The 25,737-nt window shown below is 35.4% G+C and overlaps 1 protein-coding gene across 3 annotated transcripts; it reads right to left on the bottom strand.

The window, feature by feature from the left end:
- On the bottom strand, positions 1 to 23,813 carry LOC144970664 (uncharacterized). 3 transcript variants are annotated; one of them, XM_078910526.1, is made up of 12 exons: positions 23,523 to 23,813; positions 19,067 to 19,292; positions 18,078 to 18,245; positions 17,093 to 17,272; positions 16,269 to 16,387; positions 9,542 to 9,723; positions 7,637 to 7,790; positions 7,086 to 7,142; positions 5,917 to 6,082; positions 4,038 to 5,405; positions 2,382 to 2,473; positions 1 to 1,688 (listed from the first exon to the last, which is right to left on the bottom strand). In XM_078910526.1, exons 2-12 carry the CDS (start codon positions 19,246 to 19,248, stop codon positions 1,456 to 1,458), a joined length of 2,901 nt encoding a protein of 966 aa, XP_078766652.1. In that variant the 5' UTR covers positions 19,249 to 19,292; positions 23,523 to 23,813; the 3' UTR covers positions 1 to 1,455. The 3 variants fall into 3 exon arrangements, with proteins under 3 accessions (XP_078766652.1, XP_078766651.1, XP_078766653.1); XM_078910525.1 differs by having other exon boundaries at positions 22,788 to 23,765; XM_078910527.1 differs by lacking the exon at positions 23,523 to 23,813 and adding an exon at positions 21,969 to 21,990.
- Positions 23,814 to 25,737: the final 1,924 nt, after the last annotated feature.

Raw genomic sequence — 25,737 nt, forward strand, 5'->3', positions numbered from 1 at the left:
TAAAAATAAATAACAGTAGCTTTAATAATGTGCATACACTTTTCCTCAAGAAAATGTGTAATAAGGGGGCAAAAGTAACAAGGGCCAAATACTGAGATAGTCGATGCTTGAGTAGAGTGAGTTATCTGCCGTCATCTGGAAAGACGACATGGATTAGACCATAGCCATCGTTAACTTATAGCGTGGCCTTCGTAGAGTTATGGCCTGATACCGTGGCCTTTGTAAAATTATGGTCCGATACTGACAAAAAATGACGTCAAAATGCCAGTCTTTTGCCACAAAAGAAAACAAATCGTGATTTGTATTCAATAGTTCAACCAATGGAATCACTTGTTTCCTTGAGCTCTACTAACGACAACTCACAAGACGCTGAATATACCTTTAAAAAATGACGTCAAATTGGAAGTCCTGGAGGGTTCTAGCGTAGCCATCGTTATGTTATAGCCTGACACTGAAACCCAAAAAGACTGGCATTTTGACGTCATTATTTGGTTTTTGCACCGCCTAGTGAGTTGTCGTTAGTAGTGCTCATGGAAACAAGTGGTCCCACTGGTTGAACTATTGAATATAACTCACGATTTGTTTTCTTTTGTGGCAAAAGACTGGCATTTTGACGTCAGTTTTTGGTCAGTGTCAGGTTATAAGTTAACGATGGCTACGGTTCTAGTGTCAGTCAATCATGTTTACGATAGCTACGATTAAACCCTTTGGCCAATACAATTGTCCTTCTAATATCGGCCACAAAAGAAAACAAATCGTGAGTTGTATTCAATAGTTCAACCAATGAAATGACTTCTTTCCATGAGCTCTACTAACGACAACTCACTAGGCGGTGCAAAAACCAAATAATGACGTCAAACTGCCAGTCCTTTTGGATTTCAGTATCAGGCTATGGCTACGCTCAGCGTTGCACAAACCTTAAAAATGACGTCATAAGATAGGTCCTCGTAGATCTCAGTGCCAGGCTATAGATAGAATGAAGTTGACGTCACTCGGGTCTTTGTTATTGTTTTTCGCCATCCACGTTTATGAGCAATTCTCACTAAATTGTATTAACCAGACTATAAATGTTTGAAGTTACACATAGTTTTGTGTGTTGGTCCGTTATACTTCCGGATGGCAATGTTGTAAGCGTCTAAGCCAAGCACACAGTACCTATCTATAAGTTAACGATGGCTTCGGTCTAGCCCCTTTTAGTTTACAAAGGCTGCGATCAAATCCAAAACATGGATTTCTCTGTTTATTTTCTGCACTTTGGTCACTCCGACATAATCAGCTACTAAAATTCTTTGATACAAGGAATCATCATTGTCAAATCCAGATCATGGGTAAATCTGTTAAAGTAAAGGCAATCTACTTATTGCTTATTTTGTTTGTTTTTTTTTTTTTTGTTCGTTTGGTTGTGTTATCTGAGTCGTAAACAACTTCCCATAGGTACAAGTCTTTGATTAAGTTTTACTCCGTTGGAGCCGAGATAGGGGGGATTTCCCCATCCCACGGTTTATTGACAAGCTCGGGGTTAGTGTTCACCGTGGTACTGGTACCGTTTTTATTGTTGGAATTTCTCAAAGCTTTCTTTGATTTCCTGACCAGCGGTAACAGAAAGACGTGGAGGAACAATTCTACAATCTCGTATAGAGACAGAACGCTGGCTCCGATGAAGAGACCCATAGAACCTCCGATATCACCTGGTGGAAAAATGGATAAAAAGTAAAGATAAACAAATAAGTATCGGGTGCGAGAAAAAAAACACCGGAAAAGTTTAGAAGCCTTCAGCTTACAAATTATACAGTGAAGTTTTACAACAATCAAACCCAATTATTCAAATTTAAATATACCATATTTTTATTATATTGGAAACTTTTAATTCCACGAATATTTTACTAAACCCACCGCAAAAAAATGACACATATGGAAGATTTTATATGAAATTCTCAAATTTTGAAGTGATCTTTCGATTCGACATGAAGATTGTTTGTTTAGAGACATATAAGGGCCGAGACAGAGTGTAAATATCACCACTCAAATTCTCCTGTATTTTATAAACAAAAAATAAACTACTTGAGCAATTATATAGCGCAGTGTCCATCAAACGTTCTCAAGCGCTTTACAAGGGGTCCTGAGCCAACAGTTACACTTAACATTAACATGAAGGAAGAGACATGACGCCTATTAAGCAATATTACAATTTTTCTGACATAGACAGTCTTTTTCATGGTCAAGTATCATTGAGTTCGGAGAGAGAATGTAAGAAAAGAGCAAATTATAGCAAATGTTAATAACGAATTATTTTTAAGATATAAATATATGTAAGGGACCTTAATGGGTCAATTGTGCATTCTATCTATTTTTGAGCAAATGAAGATAAATATACCACTTACAAATCAAAGCAAAAATGTCATAGGCAGGTTGTTGTGTGATTTGTTCATAGCTCTTTTCGCGGTAGAACACGTCCAGCTGGAGGAAGTTGTCTCTGGAGGATATTTTAATATAGAAACAATAGGAATTTTAAATATATTTGCTGTTCATGGCCGAAAACGGATTCGAAATTGGTAGAAATATTGTAAAAAAAAAAGACTCAATAATTATTATGCTTAATTTTGTATAGTTTAAAATAAAGATTATGAACCCTAGGTTCTTGCAAGAAAGCAGTAAGCTCCTCATAATAAAATGTTCATATTTAATAAACAGATCAAACATAATTTGTCTAGCGAATTACTATTTAGTGACGCACCTTAAATCTAGAATGTATAGTAAAGAGAGTTAAAATGACTCTTATAAAAGATACAAAACAAGAAAAGGAGATATGGAGATATAGGTAAAAATGTGTATGTGTGCCCTTGTGTGTGTGTTTGTGAGCGTGTGCTTTCAATGGAAGGATATATATATATATATATATATATATATAGAGAGAGAGAGAGAGAGAGAGAGAGAGAGAGAGAGAGAGAGAGAGAGATCGACAATGAGATGAAGTAATGATATGAAATATAAACCAAGATCATAACTATGTAAATCAAGCATGAGATATGGGAACGGAAATGATGGGGGGGGGCTGTTATTAAAGAATACTAGACGGTGATAGTGTTATTATTGACCCCCTACCTACTTTATATTTTTTTTAAAGAAATATTGAGGGAGGGGAGGGGTGCAGAGAGAAAGAAAGAAAGAGAGAGAGAGAGAGAGAGAGAGAGAGAGAGGAGAGAGATTGAGAGCACACACACACACACACACACACATACATGGACACACTCACATACACAACACGCTCACATATTTTTATCTATAATGTTTTAACTATAATGTCACTGTAATATAATATATTTCCTGTTTTTGTTTACATGAAGACGGTCAAAGGTCGAAACGTCGTTTACTTTACTTTGTATCTTTTATACGAGTCATTATTACTCCCTTTATTTTCCTATACATTTTATTGCCTCATTTAGGCACCTCTAGATTGTGGTAGAATGACACCCAAAGCATGAAATTACATCAGATTTTTTTTCTTTTGAAGTTGATGAAAAATTGCATTGCATATTGGGTTCATCCTGCAGGGATATGGCAACAGCTTCTAATTGTGCTCACACTACTATGTTATGACAATCAGCCCAATCCGCAAATTCCTTACCACACTCGTGCACCGTCAAAAACCCGCCCGGAAGCTTCGTTGCGACACACCGTTCAATTAGATGCTCTGCGATTTCGGGTTCTTTCCCACATCGGCTACATGGTGGAAAGTCCCCACTGATGTAGCGATTTTGCCGTTAGGCAGGTTCTCGACCGAAGCCGATTATTCGCTACCACCCAGTTTCTCTTACACTAAAGGTGGAGAAACCTGGCAACTTCTCACTTAGTTTCGAGGAGTGTATGCCCCCCCCCCCCCCCCCCTCCTCGAGGGATTGAAACGTATTGATATGGCAGAAAGTGCATTGCCATAAACGAACTTTCTATCATGAACTTACCAGACATCTTGTTTTTGTCTTTTCACATCTACATAAATCAGGAACAACACCCCTAGTACAATTAATTATGACACTTACTTTATAAAATTGAAGTCCAGATGATTTTCGTCCTGGTACTTGGTCATGTGATCAACGAGTTTCTCTATACTTATTAGAAATTTGGTGTCTGTGTTTTTGACAATGAATCGAGGGTCGTGTTTATCGCGAATTTCTGTAAAATTAGCCTCTATCTCATTGCTGACGTCAGTATAATTCTGTTGAAATTCTGTCATATTTTTATATTCATAAAATTCATACATGTTTTCATCATTCAGAACAACATCCCAAATGTCGTTGGTGGAGCGTATTAAAGCTGACCAACCGTCGTAGATATCCTGACCACGTGATCTTAACTCTTGAAAAAAGATCTTTAAATCATTAAGTCCAACATGGATAAATTCCGACGTCAGTTCCGCTGCCGCATGTTGCTTAGTAACGTTTCCAAAATTAATATACTTGTCTGTAGAGTCCATTCCTTGTTTTATTCGACTGAGAATTGAACTGTTGAGATGGACTAAGTTATTCAAAATCATGTTTGCAGAATCCATCATGCTTTGGAAATCACTTTCAAATGATCTCCACCTCCTTGCAAAATCTTCTAATTTTTCTGTCATGATTCTGGCTGGGTATTCTACCGACTCTTTGTAAAACTCGCTTTTAGATTGGTAAAAACGCCTGCCTCTGTTAAAAAACAACATATTTGTAATATGCATCGCCGTCGTATTTAACGTATTGTTTGCGTAGCTGATGTTTGCGTAGGTAGAATATGCTCTTAACTGCTCCTGGAAAGCACGAATGTTATTTCCAACACGCACGCTGTAAACTCTGCTGTATCGCGTACGGAAGAGAGAATCTTTCAACAACTTTCTGGGCGTCATGTAAAAGTTATCGTCACGTGACTCGCTGTTAAATCTATAGTTGAACACAGCTGTTCCATTTATGTACGCTTCGTAGAGTTGTGTGTAGTTTAACCACGCCTTGTCGCATAAGTCCAGTCTTCCATTGATCATATTCATCACTTCCATGTAGAGATTGAGCCTGAGATCTTCGTTGAAGGTCAAGTTACTGGGCGGATGGACCATCTGGCGAATACGCATTTCAATCTGGTATCCTAGCTCGTGATATCCCAACAAAGCTGAGAACAGAGTTCTTTCTTCCATGGCTTGTCTGGCTCTTATAAAGTTTTTATTGACGTGGTACTCTTGCCATTGTATGAGATACAGTTTCTTCTCATATGTTGACTTGACGCTCTCGTAAATCGATTGCAGTGCCTCCTTTTGGGCGGATATGTGCACCAATCCAACAGAGGCCATGACCTTTTCAAGTTCACTGTAACTTGACCTTGCACTGTTGTCTAGTTTGAGGAGTTGGTTAAACTTGATTGGGTTCATCCGTGATGTTGTTTCTCTGGAGAAAGACAGATCAGAAATGTCGGTTTAGAAAAATTAGATACAAAAAGCACATCAATAATATGCAATTAGAAAACGTTGTGGTGTAATTTAGCTTTCATATTTTATCTGGGGTAATATTTGTGACCCACCGCCTCGAAACAATACTATACAGGGATGAATCAGAACATGAAAAAAATATTTAGAATTAAATCGATAAGAAATACGGAATTGGGATTTTTACAAGTTAAGAAAAAAGAATTTAATCTCAAGTTTTATATCTATTTCTAAAAATTCGATTTCCAGCACATCACTCGTCCCGACATAATACCACTTTGAGAATATCACCTCAATGGGTCCGGAAAGTTTGGACAATTTAAAAACTATTTTGAGTAAAGATCAATATAATCTGGGCATCAGATGCACCTCCTAGCATGTGCAACAGAGACCATATACTTTGCTTAGAATATGTATATCTAATACTGCCTTTTCTAATCGGCCATGCCGCCCTGCAAATCAAGTGTGCTTACCTGGCCATCAGATATTTCTTCTCTAGAGCATCCGTTGTAGTTGTGGCCAGAAGCCGTTCTTGGGCATACGCTGAGGTGGCAGAGAAGGAGATGATGGAGTCGTAGATAAGGAAATTACAAGGGACAGGACAGAAACATTTTTCTTCTACTCGACGGTGGACTTTGGCTGGGGAATGAGAAAAAAAAACCATCGCGAGAAAAGATATTAAAGGCGGTTATATACTGGTCGTTTAATTTTGTCATTTATCCGATACTTTTATTTGGGATAAGTTAGATTCAAATAGTACACCGATAAACTTAACATGCATAATATGTAAAGATCTTAAATCGTTCATTGAAAGTAGTACTTAAAGTTCTTGTTAAGAATAACATATTGAGTGACTGTCACCATGAATTTAGGAAAAAACGATATTATGTAACGAAAATGTAAGAGGTAGTAGATTACATCTTATCTTATTCTATCTTTTCTTATTTGTGATTTTTAACTGGTCCGAAATTTGGTATTTAGGGCTTGATATTAATAAAAGTACGTTTTACGCATTGAAAGATCTAATCTCAAAGATGGATGTTTTACTCATGTTTCTCGAAGAAAAATCGCACTTATTTTGAAAAGGATTTTGGAATAATCATTGAGAAACAAAATTAAATTTTTATTTAAACATTAATAATGACTGTATAAACAGAGCAAATAGAATAATGCATATGAGTCTTATAATTACTTTTTGTCGATGTATATTTATAAATTTATACAAATCTCTTTCGAAACATTCTTGAATATACATACAATTAATTGCATTTGGAGTCCAATACACACGGGCAATCTATCGGCATTATAATGTCCAATGAAAGGGCGGCAAAAGGTCAATTGCTATTGAAGACTTTTCATATCATGGCAGGAAAAGCCATTTGAATTACTTGGTCTTTATTATACGATAATTTGTGGAGACCTGATTAAATTATATAAATCAGTCTCTCATGAGGTTGATTTTCTTTCCTTTTTCGAGTACAAAAACTAGAAAATGAAAAATCTTTATTGAATATTAGACTAGATCTACCAATATGTAATTTAGAAATTTAGCAGAAAAGAACATATTTTGAAAATCTTGCTTTCTTGTTATTTGATTTTCTTAAAGTTAGAGATAGATAGTTGAAATGAGGGATTTACGTACCTTCATTAGGTTTGAAACAGTTGATGTATTGGTCCAATGTACATACAGGTGGATGATCTATGGGATAGAGTGTTTGAGGGATGGATGGATGATGGCAAGATTTATATTCATGCTATCTGTATGGATTATACATGCCGTGGTTTGTCTGTAAGTTTGTTGACTATTGCTACACTTTATTAAATACATATGAGGGGCAGCGTGGCTCAGCGGTGCGGTCTTTGCTTCGTACCCGAAAGCTACCGTGTTCGATCACCCGCAGGTGCGATGTGTGGCCTTGAGTAAGTCACATTGCCCTAGTTCAATTTGCGGCGCTGCACTGCGTCTGACTACTGGGTTATCCCAGTCTTCTTTTGGAATAGACCCTAGAGACAAATTTCCCCTATGAGATGAATAAAGGGAATTTTATTTTTTTATTTTTTTTATTTATAAGTATATAATGCAAAAGAAATTGGATGGAGATGTAAATGATGATGTTGTTGTTGTCGTTGATATTGATGATGATGATGATGATGATGACAATGATGATGATGATGATGATGATGAACTCTGACCTCCAAGGTGTGGCATATACTTGTCCCTACATCCACACTCTACAGCCATGAACTCTGTAAAACACGCCAGCTGACAGGCATCGGGTGAGTACGTCTTGTAGTATGGTGAGCTCTCACTGCTACAGCTACCATGGGGATCGGGAAGGTTCTCCACCTAGAGTTGAGAAATACAGAAATGCGATTTTAAAAAATCATTGACAAAAATTTGGCAACAGGCATTCATGCAAGACATAGATCTAGCAAAGTGTGTGCAGTGTATTGATGGGGCATTGTGGCTCAGTAGTAGTTTCCTTTCTTCCAACCCGAAAGGTAGCGAGTTCGACCACCTACCGCGCTGAACAGGTAACCTCGCCCTAGCCTGCTTATCGGTGTTACCCTGCGCCTGATACCTAGGTTATTCAAATATACACGAAGACAAGTTTTGCTTCGGGGTGGTTAATTTTAAATGAATTTTATTTTATTAATATTTTAATACAAGAAAAATCCTTCTGTAAAAATTCTGACAAATAAGCTGCATGTTCCATTTAGGAACACAAGATACGTCTGAGGCTTGACAGTGATCACAATAGACATCTAGATAACCACGCCTCTCGGACAGTTGTCATATAGTATACAATGGCAGTGATTGGTAAACATAACAAACTACACAAAAAGAGTGGGCGATATCATCCACGTTAGTGTTTATAAAAAGCCAACCTTGTTTATCCGGGCACATATTCCATGTTTTGATTGGTCAAAATCTACTGGTTAATTCATAAAATTTCCACCTCATTGGTGGATTTTCTGTTCTTTCACGTTTTAGAATGCATGTGGATCCCGATAGCTGAGAGGTAGAGCACACTCAAATGGACCATAGATTGATCCCGGTTGCAGTCATTATCTGTTTGAACCACCATCCCCCCCCCCTTTCAGCCCGACTGTCCACCCGCCGGTGATTGGGTATCTGGATCTGTTAGATCTGCGGAAAGTATTTTGCGATAGACAAGCACCCTATCAAAAGGATAGCAAGCGATTGCTATTGTCCGTTTCACGCTACAGAACCCGGAATTAACTCTGGCTCCAAGTCCAAATGGCCCTGACGGAATATAACTTTTTATTATAGTGTAAACCAGTATGGTAAATGTGACCCGTCGTCATGACCTGGTATTATGTCTGAGTAAACCAGATGACTAAAAGTACACTTTAAGTTAAAATTATCTAGAATATAAAATTTTAGGGAGTGGGTTGTTATCTTGGAAAGTTCTATAATAGTTCTTCTCAACAAAACAAATAGAAGTAACTCCAGTTTTATTTTTCTGACTATAAATTCTGATTTCATCAGATAAACTACCCCCAACATGATAGCTACCATTTCTTGGCGATGAGTCACATTCCAGTGGGTAACTAACAAAATATGTTATAATTGTCCATCTACCCGTTAGATATACCCAATCGATGTCTTGCTCAAACTAGTTCTATCTATCTCAGTTGTTCTTTCTGTGGGGGCTCCTAAAATTTGGAACAAAGTGGATAACAAATCAAAGACGCCCCTTAACTCATTAATTTTAGGAAACTTTTACAACATTTCTATTGAGACAGGCTGTTCGTTAGTAATAGTATTTGCGTTTTGTGTTATCTTGTGTTTTTGTATTGTTTGGCCTTAGAGCAGTATATGGATTCTGCGCGCAGTACAAATTAATTATTACAATACATCACGTTCAACTACATCACTTTTTAGTTTATGCTGTGTGCCGGCGTTTTTGTTGTTGTTTTGTTTTGTTTTATTCCGAACGTTAGTCTCAGTTTGATTCCTGTTTCTGTTTTCCTGAAAAGCTTTCAGCCTCTGTTTCATACATTTTGTTTAAGTTTAGAATCTCAATTAATATCACAACACTTTAAAGTCATATCTACGCAAAGAAAACTCACCCTGACTAACTGCATTCCAACGTAAGCGTGAGCTCCCGTAGGAATAGAAAGACCCAGATTGGCTACACTAGGGAACTCTTTTCCGTCATGAAGTAACAACTTTACTCCAGCTGCATCGTGCGGTCCAGGCATGTACTCGTACTGCTCCACGTTCAAGGTCAATTTGATGCCGTGCTCGGAACCTGTAATGAACCGTTATATGTAATATGTCGCCTACACTTGATTACAATTATTAATAGGCTTAAAGAGCGGAATTCAATTAAATTTGCACATTGGGCACCAATGCTAGTTTAAGCACTATTGTATTATTCCATCCAAGAACTGTTCAAAGTAATAAACAAAAATGAATATAGCAACTTCAAAAAAGAACAAATTACCCAATACGTCCGTTTCGGGCTAAAATCCCTTCTTCAGCCAACAACGAAAAAACAAAGACATAATATTTATTACTAAATTCCAGATCTGGAATTTAATAACGTATCTATGATTTTATTGCTTTTTGTTGTTGGCTGAATAAAGGTTTTGATCCCGAAACGTTCCGTGTTGGGTATTTTGTTCTTTTTTGAAGTTGTTATATTCATTTTTGTTTATTGCATTTTACAGTCAACGGCTTCTAGCTGCTTAGTATCACCAAGAAACGTTGTCATTTTATTGATTCACCCTGTAAAGAGGCTATGACTTTACGAAGGTTACGTCCCGATACTTATCAAAAGATTACGTCACACAAAAAAGACCAGATTACGACCCTCAGAAGAAAGCGAACACTAATAATAATAACGCAGTTTTACTTTTGCTTTTGGTGATCGAGGCCTTGAATAAGATTCAATAGTTTGATGTCACGTCCGCCCAGGAACGGCAGTTTGGTTCTAAACAAAGAAAATCGGTACTTTTTATTCTTCATGCTGGCTAGAACTTTTTCACATGTCATGTGATCAGAATGTATATAAGTCAAAACATGATCAGATTTATAATGTTTTCGCCTCTGGATACACTTTTATGCTCGTCGTTGAAGTATTTCATAAGGGCGGTGATGGAGATAAGGGCGTCCGCCATTATTCCGATAGTTTAGAACTATGCGTGATTACGAGGGAAGTGACGTCATGACTGTTGAACCCTATTGTAACGACATTTTAGGAAAGTGTCATTATCTATGTTGATATTGGTTACTGATCAGGCGTGGTACTCATTTTAGTCAACTGTGTCATGGACTTGCTAATATCCGATGCGAGTTATGGAGTTCTTTTCAAACATTTTTATTTTATTCAAAGATTGCCACTGCTTGTAGACAATTGAGACATATTTTAAGCAATCAATGCCAAACACCATTTTGGCCTATTAATTCAAACTACTCATGAGTTCTGTCCATCAGATCAAATAATTCAACACACAAAACGCTCTAACTTTAAATGTTTAGAGTAATTGAAGAGTAATTGGTTTTCCAAAACTCGGGTTTTCAACTTTATTGAGATTTTTCATCCATGAGATAAATTGAAATATAAACTTTATTTTAAGCATCAATTGATACAAGAATTTCCCTATCTAGTTGAATTTGAAGTTTAAATATGATAAAATGACTGACCGGATGAGAAATTTTAGGGGAAATAATCCTCAATATCTCAAAATGGGGAAAAAACGGAGTTAGTGAGTTTTGGAAAACCACTCTGCAATTGATTTAATGAGAACTAACCACCCAACTGGTAGTATGGAAACAAGAACAAATAATTCAGTGACGCCAACTTCATTCGTTTTATATTATGTGCCCCTAAATGTCACGGTCGTGATTCAATGAAAGGAAAACATCAAGGTTATGAAGCAACTTCCAAACTACAAGAATTGCTACACAACATTGATATTTTGGTTTCAAGATTTGACCCAGTCAAAGGTTGTTATTCACTCCGCTATATCTAGGGTAACAGTGTAGACTGGTATCGTTGCAATGAGTTTATGTAAAATACTTACAACATCCGCCAGTCAAATTAAATATACCAACACACAAAGCTGTGTGTAGCTTTTAAAGTTTATAGTCCGAATAATATAATTCATTGAGAACTAATCACTAACAGACTATCTAAAAATAAAAATCAAAGAGCTGAGTGACGTCATGTTTGTTCTTTCTATATCTCCTGTGAACTCAATGCCAAAAAGTAGTTTTAAGGTTATATGACCAGAATTGCGAGAATTCACCTTTTTGTTACTATTAGAAACAACATCCCTTGGTCTAAATTTGAAATAGGTAAAATTAACGTATATTTCATTCTTTTCTTTATGAATTCAATTATTAGCGTTTAATGAACCCGACATAGAATCGTTTTGAGGCAGTGGGTCATAGTTTGACCTATAAGTAGTGCATAGAGAATATCGACAGTCGTCGGATCAAACCTCTGAAGTCCCGATTTTCACGATCGGCGGATCAAAACTCTGGAGTCTACATACGAGCTTTGCGCACCGTGTTTTATTTAATTTTGGACGGATCAGACCTCTGATGACAACAAATCGAGATTTCAGAGGTTAGATCTGCCGACCATTGGTATTAAACAAAGCCGTATTTGTTGGCGTGTGACTCAAACAGTGAAAGAAAAACATTTTTTAACTTTCTCCTTACCAATCAATTTCAGTATTTTCCCAAAAATGGGGGACTTACCCAGCAGAAAAATTGATTTTTTAAACTCAAACAATCCTTCTACAAAACAACTTTATGTTCTTATTAATTAAACAAAGAACATTGCGATGTACAAAATAAATCTGAATAAGAAAGCATGTATATTGTGTCGTAACAAATATGACGATTTTGCTGTAGGTGGTAAGGAGAGGGTTAAAAAAGCTTAATGTGCTGTCGTAATTATGTATCACATCAAATAGGTCAATAACCATGAGTTCAAATCATCTAATTTATCCTCCCAAAAAATGTTTTCCTACTTTTTTCACAAAATTGATAAGAACACTGATTTTCAAATTGACACAATCTCACCGTATGTGTGATATGTGACACATTCTGACCATTCGGTATAGAAGGTATCATTCATTATGTGACAATATCTTCCGTATCAAACAGTTTCCACGCATCACATTGTTATTGCCTTTCATCGATGAGACTCAATCACTTAAAAATTATATCATCCATTGTTTATCTTTTTATATGAGACCCTTGTGATTCAAAAGGGAATTATATCGGGACAAACTAGCGTCTGGAATTTAATTTCACAACCACAAATATGAAACTTTGGGTTCATTTCTCTTCATTATGATGTGAAAAAGTATGTATGGAACGGTGTCAGACAAAACAAGAAATAAAAATACAAGTATAAGGGAACAATAAGAAAAAAACAGTATTCCTCCTTCGGGAATCTATATCTTATACCGGTGCCTGCTCTCTTAGTTTTCAAATCTTCACTAGAGAACATTATCTTAGATTGCAACAATCTCTAAATTCGTATTTTTTCTCATTTTAATTCTACATTCCATTTTCTGGGTTTGATTTATCCCAGCATAATACCGTTTTGAGACGGCAGGGTACATATTTGTCTGATTAATGTTTATGTGTCATAAACCATAACGTGTACACGACGGGGACTGTATGTAACATTGATGCTATTTGAAATATAATCCATCGCCGTTACACTTATAACAAAATCTAATACCAGTTGTAAATATTGAAGGCTAACAAATTACATAATTTTAGAACTTTTGAGGGCAGGGATTAATTATGAAAAGAATTGATTTTGATAATGATATTTGTCAACAGATACTGAGACATAGGTGATTATATATATATATATATATATATATATATATATATATATATATATATATATATATTAATAAGCCCGTCCGAACGGCATCGAGAGACGTCCATGAATTCCATGAAGGATCTAGATATCCATCGAACACAAGTCTGATGTCTACGGGAATCACCCATGTTGTTGAGGATCAGCTAAGTGGGTTTTAATAAACTTGCCTAAGGAAAAAACGTGCCCGAATTGGGTCTCAAACCAGGGACCATCTGAGTCACAGTGAAATGCCTTTAACCACTTGACTCCCTCCCCCGCCCCAACTCCCCCGCTCCGAATAAAGACTTTTTATTAAAACTACTGGGGTTAATTAATTGAAATCACATCAAAACAATTTAAGAAACACCATGACATGGGATATAGAAATGACAAAAAGTTAGACCTGAACAATTCAATACGTTTTGAATTTTTAAACAAAAATTCAAATCCCATAAATGAGGTATTCAGAGACTAAAGGGGAGCCCGTTCTATCTGGAAAAGTATTAATGCCATGTTTCAAGGAAATCCAAGGTCTCAGAATTTTTGACAATCGACATTTGAAGGACGAGTTTCTGGTTTAGAAATTTTTTTTGATGTGGTTTTTCTTTTAGAGAACGACAGAACATCAAATATTTCATATTATAAGAATGGCCAATCTTTGCGTATTGTCACAGAACACTGAAACGAATATTTTTGTGTTCGTAGATAGCTCACACGGTAGAGCCACGCTCTCACCTGCCAGGCGGAGTTGTCGTACCAATAAGGTCGCAGGTTCGAACCCCACCACCGCAGCGAAAAATATTTTTATTCTCTATTGTCTTCTGGCACTTTTCTACTCACTTCATATCTTGTTGTTACCAACATAAGTGCCTGCTCCACTCACTTTTCTGAATTAAAAATTCACCCCATACACCGGAGCATACTCAATGTCTCAATCGTTTCTATGTTATATGTTTGTGATGAGAATATTGGCTATTAAGCTTAACTGCTGGTCAAAATTATTTCGCGACGGTGGTGAACGAATCAGCGATCTCAAGAAGTGTGGTGAGAGAGGGATCTAGAAATGACTTTGGTTTGAAACGAATATTTTTGTGTTCGTGGATAGCTCACACGGTAGAGCCACGCTCTCACCTGCCAGGCGGAGTTGTCGTACCAATAAGGTCGCAGGTTCGAACCCCACCACCGCCGCGAAAAAATTTTTTATTCTCTATTGTCTTCTGGCACTTTTCTACTCACTTCATATCTTGTTGTTACCAACATAAGTGCCTGCTCCACTCACTTTTCTGAATTAAAAATTCACCCCATACACCGGAGCATACTCAATGTCTCAATCGTTTCTATGTTATATGTTTGTGATGAGAATATTGGCTATTAAGCTTAACTGCTGGTCAAAATTATTTCGCGATGGTGGTGAACGAATCAGCGATCTCAAGAAATGGGTGAGAGAGGGATCTAGAAATGACTTTGGGTTTGAAACGAATATTTTTGTGTTCGTGGATAGCTCACACGATAGAGCCACGCTCTCACCTGCCAGGCGGAGTTGTCGTACCAATAAGGTCGCAGGTTCGAACCCCACCACCGCCGCGAAAAAATTTTTTATTCTCTATTGTCTTCTGGCACTTTTCTACTCACTTCATATCTTGTTGTTACCAACATAAGTGCCTGCTCCACTCACTTTTCTGAATTAAAAATTCACCCCATACACCGGAGCATACTCAATGTCTCAATCGTTTCTATGTTATATGTTTGTGATGAGAATATTGGCTATTAAGCTTAACTGCTCGTCAAAATTATTTCGCGATGGTGGTGAACGAATCAGCGATCTCAAGAAGTGGGTGAGAGAGGGATCTAGAAATGACTTTGGGTTTGAAACGAATATTTTTGTGTTCGTGGATAGCTCACACGGTAGAGCCACGCTCTCACCTGCCAGGCGGAGTTGTCGTACCAATAAGGTCGCAGGTTCGAACCCCACCACCGCCGCGAAAAAATTTTTTATTCTCTATTGTCTTCTGGCACTTTTCTACTCACTTCATATCTTGTTGTTACCAACATAAGTGCCTGCTCCACTCACTTTTCTGAATTAAAAATTCACCCCATTCACCGGAGCATACTCAATGTCTCAATCGTTTCTATGTTATATGTTTGTGATGAGAATATTGGCTATTAAGCTTAACTGCTGGTCAAAATTATTTCGCGATGGTGGTGAAACGAATCAGCGATCTCAAGAAGTGGGTGAGAGAGGGTCTAGAAATGACTTTGGGTTTGAAACGAATATTTTTGTGTTCGTGGATAGCTCACACGGTAGAGCCACGCTCTCACCTGCCATGCGGAGTTGTCGTACCAATAAGGTCGCAGGTTCGAACCCCACCACCGCCGCGAAAAAAATTTTTTATTCTCTATTGTCTTCTGGCACTTTTCTACTCACTTCATTTCTTGTTAGAACACTGTCTATGCGCTTTTCTATGTGATTAGGCATTGTCTGTCCTTCAAAGGAAAAGAGCAGTAACTACAAAACAAGTCAAAAACTCTTTGTAGTCAATTCTCTCTTCGTAAGAAAGGCAACAGTTCTTCACTTTGGAATCACTTCATCATGAATTGTATTTGGTCTATGATGATGATCATGATCATAATCATGATGATGATGATGATGATGATGATGATGATGATGATGATGATGATGGGGATGATGATGGAGATTTGATGATGATGATGATGATGATGATGATGATGATGATGATGATGATGATGATGATGATGATGGGGATGATGATGGAGATTTGATGATGATGATGATGATGATGATGATGATGATGATGATGATGATGATGATGATGATGATCATCATCATCATCATCATCATCATAATCATGATCATGATCATAAGCATGATGATCATGATCTTGATCATGATAATGAGATCACGATCATAATAATGGCAAAGGAGATGATCCTTTACATACCAGCCGAGGAAATCCACAAGGGGTTTTCACTGTCACGGTTAAACGTGTAACAAATTCCATGATCAGTGACTACCTCTGTGAAGTTTTCTGGTCCACAATAAGTGTCTTGCCATTTGCATCTGGAATACAAAATCAAGTAATTTGATTAACATGATGGTTTTTAAGTACAGCTCATGAAATCAAAAGATGGGAGAAGTATTTCCTTCAGTTCACAATTCAAACCTATCAGGTAAGTAATAATTGGGCCTGCACTCTGTTGCTCGAATGCATAACCGCCACTGAATTTCTTTTATTTGCTTTATTTTGGGGCATATCAGTAACGAAGAACAATTTGTTCTACTTTGTTTATCCGATGTTAGGCTCTAACCTGTTTTGATTCTTCTGAGGATGTTAGAAGAGTGATATTGTAATATTAGCTTTGTTCAATCTTACAAATAATCTCGCTTTTTAAAATGTATTTATTGCGAGATCACTATTATATTCAATTGCAATGATCAGAGTCGGCTACAAATGTATTCCCCTTATATTACGGTCAATTCAATGCTGTGTCTATTACCCCTGTTGTGTTTTATTGCTATTTGAAAAAGTATGTGCTAAACTCAAACGTGTATTCTGATTGGTTTGGCGTGGAAAATGGGAGTTGAAATGACGCATGATGTCATAACATACTTACTTGTTTCAATTCAACATGGGTGACGCCTGTTAGCGTGGTCCTGAACTCCTACTCAACCGAAAGTTTAGTGTTCTTACTTCATTTTGAGTAAAATTTTGATTTATCGATTACAACATACATAATGACAAAAGATAATATTTTGTGTGCTTACTCTACAATCAGATCCTCTTTGGAATGGGATGCCGTCTTATATAGTTCACCGATCTTGATGTCTTGTGGCCTAGGCGCATTAATCTGATCCTTGTGATTCTTTGCCTTCACGCCACTTGAGTTGTGAGAAAATAGGTCCTCTATTAAACCATAGACGTTAGCATCAGCCGCGGCGCTTGCCCTGTAGAAAAGGTATAATGATTTAAAGAGAATGCTTCGTTTCCAGAATACAAATAAATGTGCCTCCCCTCTTCCCCCTCTCAAAGCAGTCTTATGTCAAGATGATCTAGGTCCTCGAAATTAAATTTATAGGCACAAGACTTGGGATAATTTCTATTCGTTGTGGTGGAGAAAAAAATGTCAATTTCTTCCATTGCAAAGAAATGGCCATATTTCTTATCATTTAAATTATAAGCTCAATTTTTAAGGTTGGTTTAATCCCGGCATATTAACGTTTTGAGACCATGGGTCAAACATATGGTCAGTTTAAATCAAATTTTTGAAGATAGAAATTACTATCAGATGCTATTTGTGGCCCTTCGCTTCAATTCGGATAAAACAGATGCCGAAAACTTAATTTCATTTTAAAATTATTAGATAGAAATATGAAATTGCATTCTTTCGCAATTAATTTAATGAGTATGTTTCGTCTTCTAACTCAAACACATAAATTGGTCAATATCTTATATTTTTTAGACAAAATAATATCTTATTTTTCTATTACACCACGGCCTAGGTTTACATATTAGCAGGTCTGATAACTGACTTGTTTTAACATTTGTTGTAAAGACATTAGCCTGCGTTAGAGTATTTTGATATCAGCTATTGGCCCCGAACAATTAATTCAAGCTGCCAGTACTATAAAAAACTATGCATTGACCACGATATAATTATGTCTATACGTCACATTTTGTCCCCTAAACATCAATAATGTTATAGACTTTTCTAGTGTGTTATATTTGAAAAAGTAATTGATGAACACTCACTTGAACGCATTTTGGTTGCAGATCGTCAGTGAAGGAAAAGATAAGGTTTTGTTGAAATTAATTTTGACGTTTACGGTGGTCGGGTGACTGTAGAACTGGAGTACTCTCTCTACGATTTGAACACACATGTAGGAGGAACACAGCAATAGTAGCAGCAGCCAAAGACATCTGAAATCATAAATAATTGGGAATCATAGAGAATGAATGATTGGGAGGGGGTGTAATCAAGGAGAGAGATAGGAAAGAAAATAGACGGAAAATAGAAATGAGGGGAAGGAGGTAGTGTGTATATGAGATATAACATAACCTGAAATATATTATTACTACCTCTGGAAATAGTCATGAATACTGATGAAAGCTGAGGTTTGGAACGTTATTTCTTTTGAATGAATAAAATATCGAAATGTCGGATTTTTACTTAATCACATTGCTCTACGTTACTACTTTTATTCTCCCAACTGATGAAAGGGAATAGAATGTCCAATTATATATATATATATATATATATATATATATATATAGAGAGAGAGAGAGAGAGAGAGAGAGAGAGAGAGAGAGAGAGAGAGAAAGACACTCGCATTGTATTTTGTCAGGACGATCGTTTCAGTATTGGTCAGATTCTGATCTCCTTGGGTGACAATAAATCAATAGTCCGATGTTTATACTTGGGTCCCTATTTTACATGCTCTAATTTATATTATCGAGCACTCTATTAACTGCAAGTACCTACCAAACTGTCATATATATATATATATATATATATATATATAATATATATATATATATATATTGAATTTATATAGCACCTAACATCCACAGTCTATATGACGCTTTACATGACAGAAATAAACTACAACAAAACATTCGTGACAAAGTAAAATAAACATGCATATAGAAACAAGTTATAGACTACATATCCTTCATAAACAAATAAGCCTTGCGGAGCAACTCAGTATATAAATTATTAGAGAGTAAAACATCTGTCTTACTTTCTAGTATATCCAACATTACTGGCAATGTATCTGACTCCGTGAAGTGTTGTATTTGAAGCAAATGTAATGATACCGGTCCTCCATACTTTCTTTCGAATTCTTTTCTCTTCTGCCTCCTTGTCCGATGACGTTGTGAAACTGCTCTTTTTATCCAGGACTCCGAGGGTATGGAGCGCCATTTTGTTTTTAAAAAGTGGCCTGTGACACACTTCAGAATTTTACCCTTTATATCAGGGAGGCAAATTGAAAAGATCAATTTTATTGTAATCATTAAGAGACAAAATATATTACAGGAAAAGAAACCGAAAATGGACATAACGTTTTAATAATTAAAATAAAATAAAATAAAATAATAAATAATAATAATAATAATAATAATAATAATAATAATAATAATAATAATAATAATAATAATAATAATAATAATGATAATAATAATAATATAATAATGATAATAACAATAACAATAATAATAATAATAATAATAATAATAATAATAATAATAATAATAATAACAATAACAATACATGACATTTATATAGCGAATTTTATCAATGTATGAAGCTCAATGCATATTACAAATAAATATACAAAAGTTACAAAGCCTATATAAAACGATTATCACAATGATATCAATAGCAGTAGTGTATGTAAAATCGTATCAATATCATGAGAATGTAACGGCAAAAAGGTAGAGCTTTAATAATGATATAAAACTATCAATAGATTTTGCTTCTTTTATCCTTCTGGGCAGGTCATTCCACACAAGGGGCCCAGCGTGGGTAAAGGAACGGCCGCCACAAAATTTATAAGTATTATATCTGAGAGTAAGCTTTGTTTATTCAGTAAAGGATCATAAATTCCTATTTGGTACATATATTTCTAACATGCTTTTAATGTTGTTAGGTGTTTCATTATTTAGGCTTTTAAAACAAAAACAGAGAAATCTTAAAAATGATTCTTTCTTTGACAGGCAAACCAATGCAGCTCATGCAGAATAGGCAGGGAGTGTGCCATTCTCTTTTGTCTTGTCACTTATTTAGCTGCACCATTATGTATGACCTGCAGGCGCGAGATTTTATCATGGCTTATGTAAGATAAAAGACCATTGCAATATTCTTGACGTGTTAAAACAAGAGTTGTGACAAGTTTCATTGTAGCATCTTTAGTAAGGAAATCTCTAATGGTGGATATTTTTCTTAAGATTTTTTGTAAGAGGTTTACAGAGGCTATCTACTTACATTTTCATAGAAAAATCATGTTTCAGGAATACGCCGAGATTCCTAACGCCTGTCGAGGGCTGAATTGGACAACAATATTTATATTCACACATAAATGTTCCATCAAGCCATTTCGTTTTTTATTTATACTGCATAGCATAACTTCTGTCTTTTCATCATTCAATTTCAACTTATTCGTTCCCATCCAACATTTTACTTCTGCAATACAGTTCTTGCCAGACGATATCAATAAAGGAATATTGCCGGGAACAAACATTTGACAAACATTTATTGTTATCTGGAGACCCATAAATATAGGAAACTTAATTTCACTCCTTCTTATGAAATTTCAGCTCCACCAATAGACGCAATATAAAACGTTTTAGTTTTATGCTGGCGACTCCAATCACAAAATGATAAAAGTTTACGGTCAAAGCTGTTGTCCTCTTTACAAAAGGAAGAAAACCTTCTGAAATTCATCATGGCATGACCGAAATATATGGAAGAATGCAATGTCTAAGTCTTAGGTTTATCAGTGAAAAGTAATAAACAAAAATGAATATAATAGATTCAAAACAGAGCTAAACACCAAACACGGACGGATTCAGGATCAAGTCCTCTTCAACCAACAAGAAAATATTAAAACATAAATACATTACATAAAAACATCGGACAGAACACCGTTTTGAGGCGATGGCGTACATAAAGCACAGAATTTCTAGCGATCTGTGGCTGAACAAACATTTAAACAAATATGCTTGAATAAACATTATTGATGACACGACAACAACAATCAAAATAGCAACAACAACAATAATAACAACAATAAAGGCAACAATAACAATAATAAAAGTGGCAACAACAAAAAGAGCAAGAACAACAACTTCCCCAACAATAATGACAACAGCAATAACAACAACGGAATGTCACAACAACGACAACAGCAATAGCAACAACAACGAAAAACATCAACAACAATAGTGGCAACGACAACAACATCAATATCAATAACAAAAATGGCAACAACAACAACAACAACAACAACAACAATTACAACAGCAACAGCAACAATAGCAATTGCAAGAATGACAACAACAAAAACGGCAACAACAATTTCCCCAACAGTAGCAACAACAGCAACAATAAAAACAGCAATAACAACAACAAAATGGCAAAAGCAATAACAACAACAATGAAAAACAGCAACAACAATAGCAACAAGACCAGTATCAATAACAAAAGCGGTAACAATAACAAGAACAAGAACAACAACGTCAATAACAACAGCAACAACAACAACAACAACAGCAACAACAACAGTAACAACAGCAACATCAACAACAACTTCCCCAACATTAACAGCAACAGCAACAACAAACAATACCAATAACAACAACAACAACAACAACAACAACAAAATGGCAACGGCAACGACAACCTCAATAACAACAATAACAAAAACAGCAACAACAATAGCAACAACAACAACAACAACGTCAATAACAAAAATGGTAACAACAACAACAACAACAACAACAATAACAAATACAACAGCAACAATAGCATCAATTATAAAAATGACAACTACAACAATAACAACAATACAGCAACAAAACATCAAAACAATAACAATAAATCTGTTTTCATGATAATTGCATTAAATCTTGCATACTCCGTACCGAATGTTTTGAGAACTAAATCCTGTTCTAGCAGCCAGAAACAACGAAACAAATATCACGAGAGAACAACACAATTATAACAAAGAATATTAATAATTAAGTTTCAAGTTTATTTATTGTTAGGCTTTCGCCAATGAATCACAAAATTTGATGGCACATAATATATGAAAGAGAAAACAATGGTAAATGAAACCAACTGAACAAAATGGAAAACTAATAATTGTGGTTAAAAAATGAAATGATATCACTAATAACCACAAAATATATACAACAATAATAATGACAACAATACTCACAATAATAATATTAATAATAATAATAATAATAATAATAATAATAATAATAATAATAATAATAATAATAATAATAATAATAATAATAATAATAATAATAATAATAATAATAATAATAATAATAATAATAATAATTTACCGAAGATCTCCAAACTACAAGTTATAACAGTTATATGATGTTAAGCAAAATAAAAAAGATTGGGGTGATTAGATAATGAAAATTGAATCTATAGTCATAACAAAAATCTTGTATGAATCGCAATATGCACTAAGTGTAAAACCTAAATGATTTTGATGTAATATGATAAATTACATCTCTATATTTAATTTTGTCATATAAAACACTACGTCATTTTACTGTATATTATGCAGATCTGATAACTGATTACAATTATGGGCTTGATTGAACATTGTTGTACTGGCTAATTTGTTACGTTGATTTGATCATGATAGTATTCCCAATACAACAAAGAGCCCAAAATAACTAGAGTTATCAGACCTGCAAATAGGTACAAGCTCTGCCAACCTCTTGGATCGTTATGTTGTCAAAACAAATTCCCCTGTCCTCTTTACTCAGGATCTTTGGGGGGAAAATAGGTCTTATTTACTGTTTTTGTTGTTGCTGGGCTTACAAGTATCAATGTGTTTGATTGGCAACCTTACTGATGTGTTCTGTCACACATCAAAGTTATTTTAGAACGCCTTGACGTGTCCTTATATCGCTTTGTAATGACGCCACTAGTCTGGTGGCTGATTACTTGAAACTGTACCATCAATAATATTGAAGGAATCATTAGAGACGATCAATAGTAGACGTGAAATGATTGAAACCGGGATCACAGTCCACTCCAGATGAACCGACGTTTAAATCATCTTTTAAAGAAAACTTCGAGTAACCCGAAATATCACGTTGAGTGGCAATTGTTATGAAAAAGAAAATAAAACCGAGAGAAAATTAAATATGCTTATTGTGAATTGTCCACTTAAATAATATCATACGAAAAGCGCCAAGCGCTTATCTCTGATATATTATAGCGCTCTATTCGTTTTAGATACAATATTTAATTCTCCTGGTGATCATTGAGTACTTCGCCTAATTCGAAAACCACTCTGGGCCCTTTCGATATGTATAATATGTCAAGACGTTGCTATTTTATCCAAAAGGTGGCTCCTGAATTCACACCCGTCTCGGATAGCACGATAAGTCGGATAGCGCGATGAGGTATGTTTGTGTGTGTGTGTGTTTGGGGGTGGGGTTAACCTGTGAATGTTATGCTGTTTTCCAGGGCCTGATGATATCAAGGTTCGAACTCGAAGATCTTGACTGTAGAGCAAAGCATGCAGAGTGCGTTACCATTACATCACAAACACTGCATGATATTTATGACTCGAGTTCCCTCAGATTTGTTTTAGAATAATTATATATTATTATCCCCCCCCCCCCCCCGGCCTCTGCCTTCCCGCGCGCGCCCTAAGGCCATTCAGTACAAAGAGCCTGTGTATTAAACATTTAATCAGAGTTAGTTATTATTTATGATAGAAATATTGACCCGCTCGAAGCTCTGGCTTACAGGTCTAATATTATGGCAATACGCTCAATACAAGTCATTGTTTTGGAATAAAAAATAACATACATGTGCTAATAATTAAATATTACATTTGTTTTGATAACCCCACAATCATCTTAACGTCAACCACCTTATCATCTGATCTGTATAATTGCTATTTGTCTCTTCATACCTACCTAAGTCTTACATGTTGATATTTCAAAAATATTAATTAAATGTATTTATCATATTATCGTATTATCTTTGCCTTATCCCGTAATCAAAACAACTGATTGTCGTATAGACATTTAATTAAATAAATAGAGCTTTGCTAGAACTCAATAATTTATATTATTGCTAGTTTTTAAAACCTTGATCTTTTAATTCCTGAGGCTTTTGGTATTTCATGATAATGAAAATAACAATAATTTTTGAAGATTGGATGTGAGAGAGAGAGAGAGAGAGGGATAGAGAGAGAGAGAGAGAGAGAGAGAGAGAGAGAGAGAGAACACCCTGATTACAATAACAAACTAAAATGTAGCAAACCCTCTGATTCGGCAAAGGACTTTAGATTACATGTTTCAGGTTTCAACTATCAATAACCTGTTGTTAACAGAGACAAAATCGTGACCATTGTCGGTGATTATCATCTCACTTGGCTGTTTGGCATAAAATTATGTCCTATAATTTATAATTATTCCGTGAATTGTTCTGAGTAATTATTGGGAAGGGGGGAGGGGAGTTTCATCCCAAACCATTAAGTATAGACTATAGCGTGACCTAAAAAACAAACATCCAAATATTGCCTTTAAACTAAATAAAATTATGATGGAAATTAATTTTAACGAGTTGAATAAATAGTACAACAAGCCATTATCTTTAATCTATCTAGCGACAATTTACTTGTCTTTTGTTATGGAAGTTTATTTTTCACTTCCCGCAGTGAATGCTTTGATATAATTGTATCTTACTATGGCTGTCTGCAAACAATCGAATCATCAAAGTAAAAATTCTTATGATTAGGAAACAGTTGTTTAGATTAATTGTTATAATCTTTTTTAACATAGCGAAAAACAAATCATAGCATATTTTCAGATCAAAGATTTTTTCACCGATAATAATATGTCCCAGATAGTAATTTGACCTATCCTTTCATCAGATTTGTCGTAAAAATGAGGAAAATATACTATAAAAACATTATCCAATGACTTATGAGTAACTATTGATTAATTTAAAATGTTGATAGTTTATGCGGAATCCATTAATATGATGTTGGTATATATATTTATAGTGTATTCATATAGCATAGCCTAGTACCAAAAAAAAAATATTTAAAAAAATAAATAAAACTCAAATAGAAATTTATAATAATCTACCGTCAATGACTTCAAGCATTTGTTGTAAATTATATTCATCATTATCTTCTTCTCCTTAATATTCTCCTTCTATTTTCTCCTCCTTCTCCTCCTCCTCCTCCTCCTCCTCCTTCTCAGCCTCCTCCTGCTCCACCTTCTTCTTCTTCTTCTTCTTCTTCTTCTTCTTCTTCTTCTTCTTCTTCTTCTTCTTCTTCTTTCTTCTTTTCTTCTTTCTTCTTCTTCTTCTTCTTCTTCTTCTTCTTTTCTTACTTCTTCCTTCCTTTTTTCTTCTTCTTCTTCTTCTTTCTTCTTCTTCTTCTTCTTCTCTTTCTTCTTCTTCTTCACTTCTTCTTCTCTTCTTCTATCTTCTTCTTTTTTCTTCTTCTTCTTCTTCTCTTTATTCTTTTCTTCTTCTTCTTCTTTTTTCTTCTTCTCTTTCTTCTTCTCTATTTCTTCTTCTTCTTCTCTCTTCTTCTTCTTCTCTCTTCTCTTCTTCTTCTCTGCTTCTTCTTCTTCTTCTTCTTCTTCTTCTTCTTCTTCTTCTTCTTCTTCTTCTTCTTCTTCTTCTTTCTTC

Source organism: Berghia stephanieae, chromosome 4 (assembly GCF_034508935.2).
Source record: "Berghia stephanieae isolate SIO BIC M18660-M18661 chromosome 4, UCSD_Bste_1.3, whole genome shotgun sequence".
NCBI classification, from domain to species: domain Eukaryota; kingdom Metazoa; phylum Mollusca; class Gastropoda; order Nudibranchia; family Aeolidiidae; genus Berghia; species Berghia stephanieae.

What these genes read in the sequence shown, in the direction of transcription:
- LOC144970664 (XM_078910526.1), bottom strand. Translation starts at nt 19,248, where the DNA reads ATGGCGCTCCATACCCTCGGAGTCCTGGATAAAAAGAGCAGTTTCACA. An exon ending in CTTGTGGATTTCCTCGGCTG is followed by an intron (nt 9,724 to 16,268) that starts GTATGTAAAGGA and finishes GGTTCATTACAG; the next exon opens with GTTCCGAGCACGGCATCAAA. An exon ending in GTATATGCCACACCTTGGAG is followed by an intron (nt 7,143 to 7,636) that starts GTCAGAGTTCAT and finishes TCTATCCCATAG; the next exon opens with ATCATCCACCTGTATGTACA.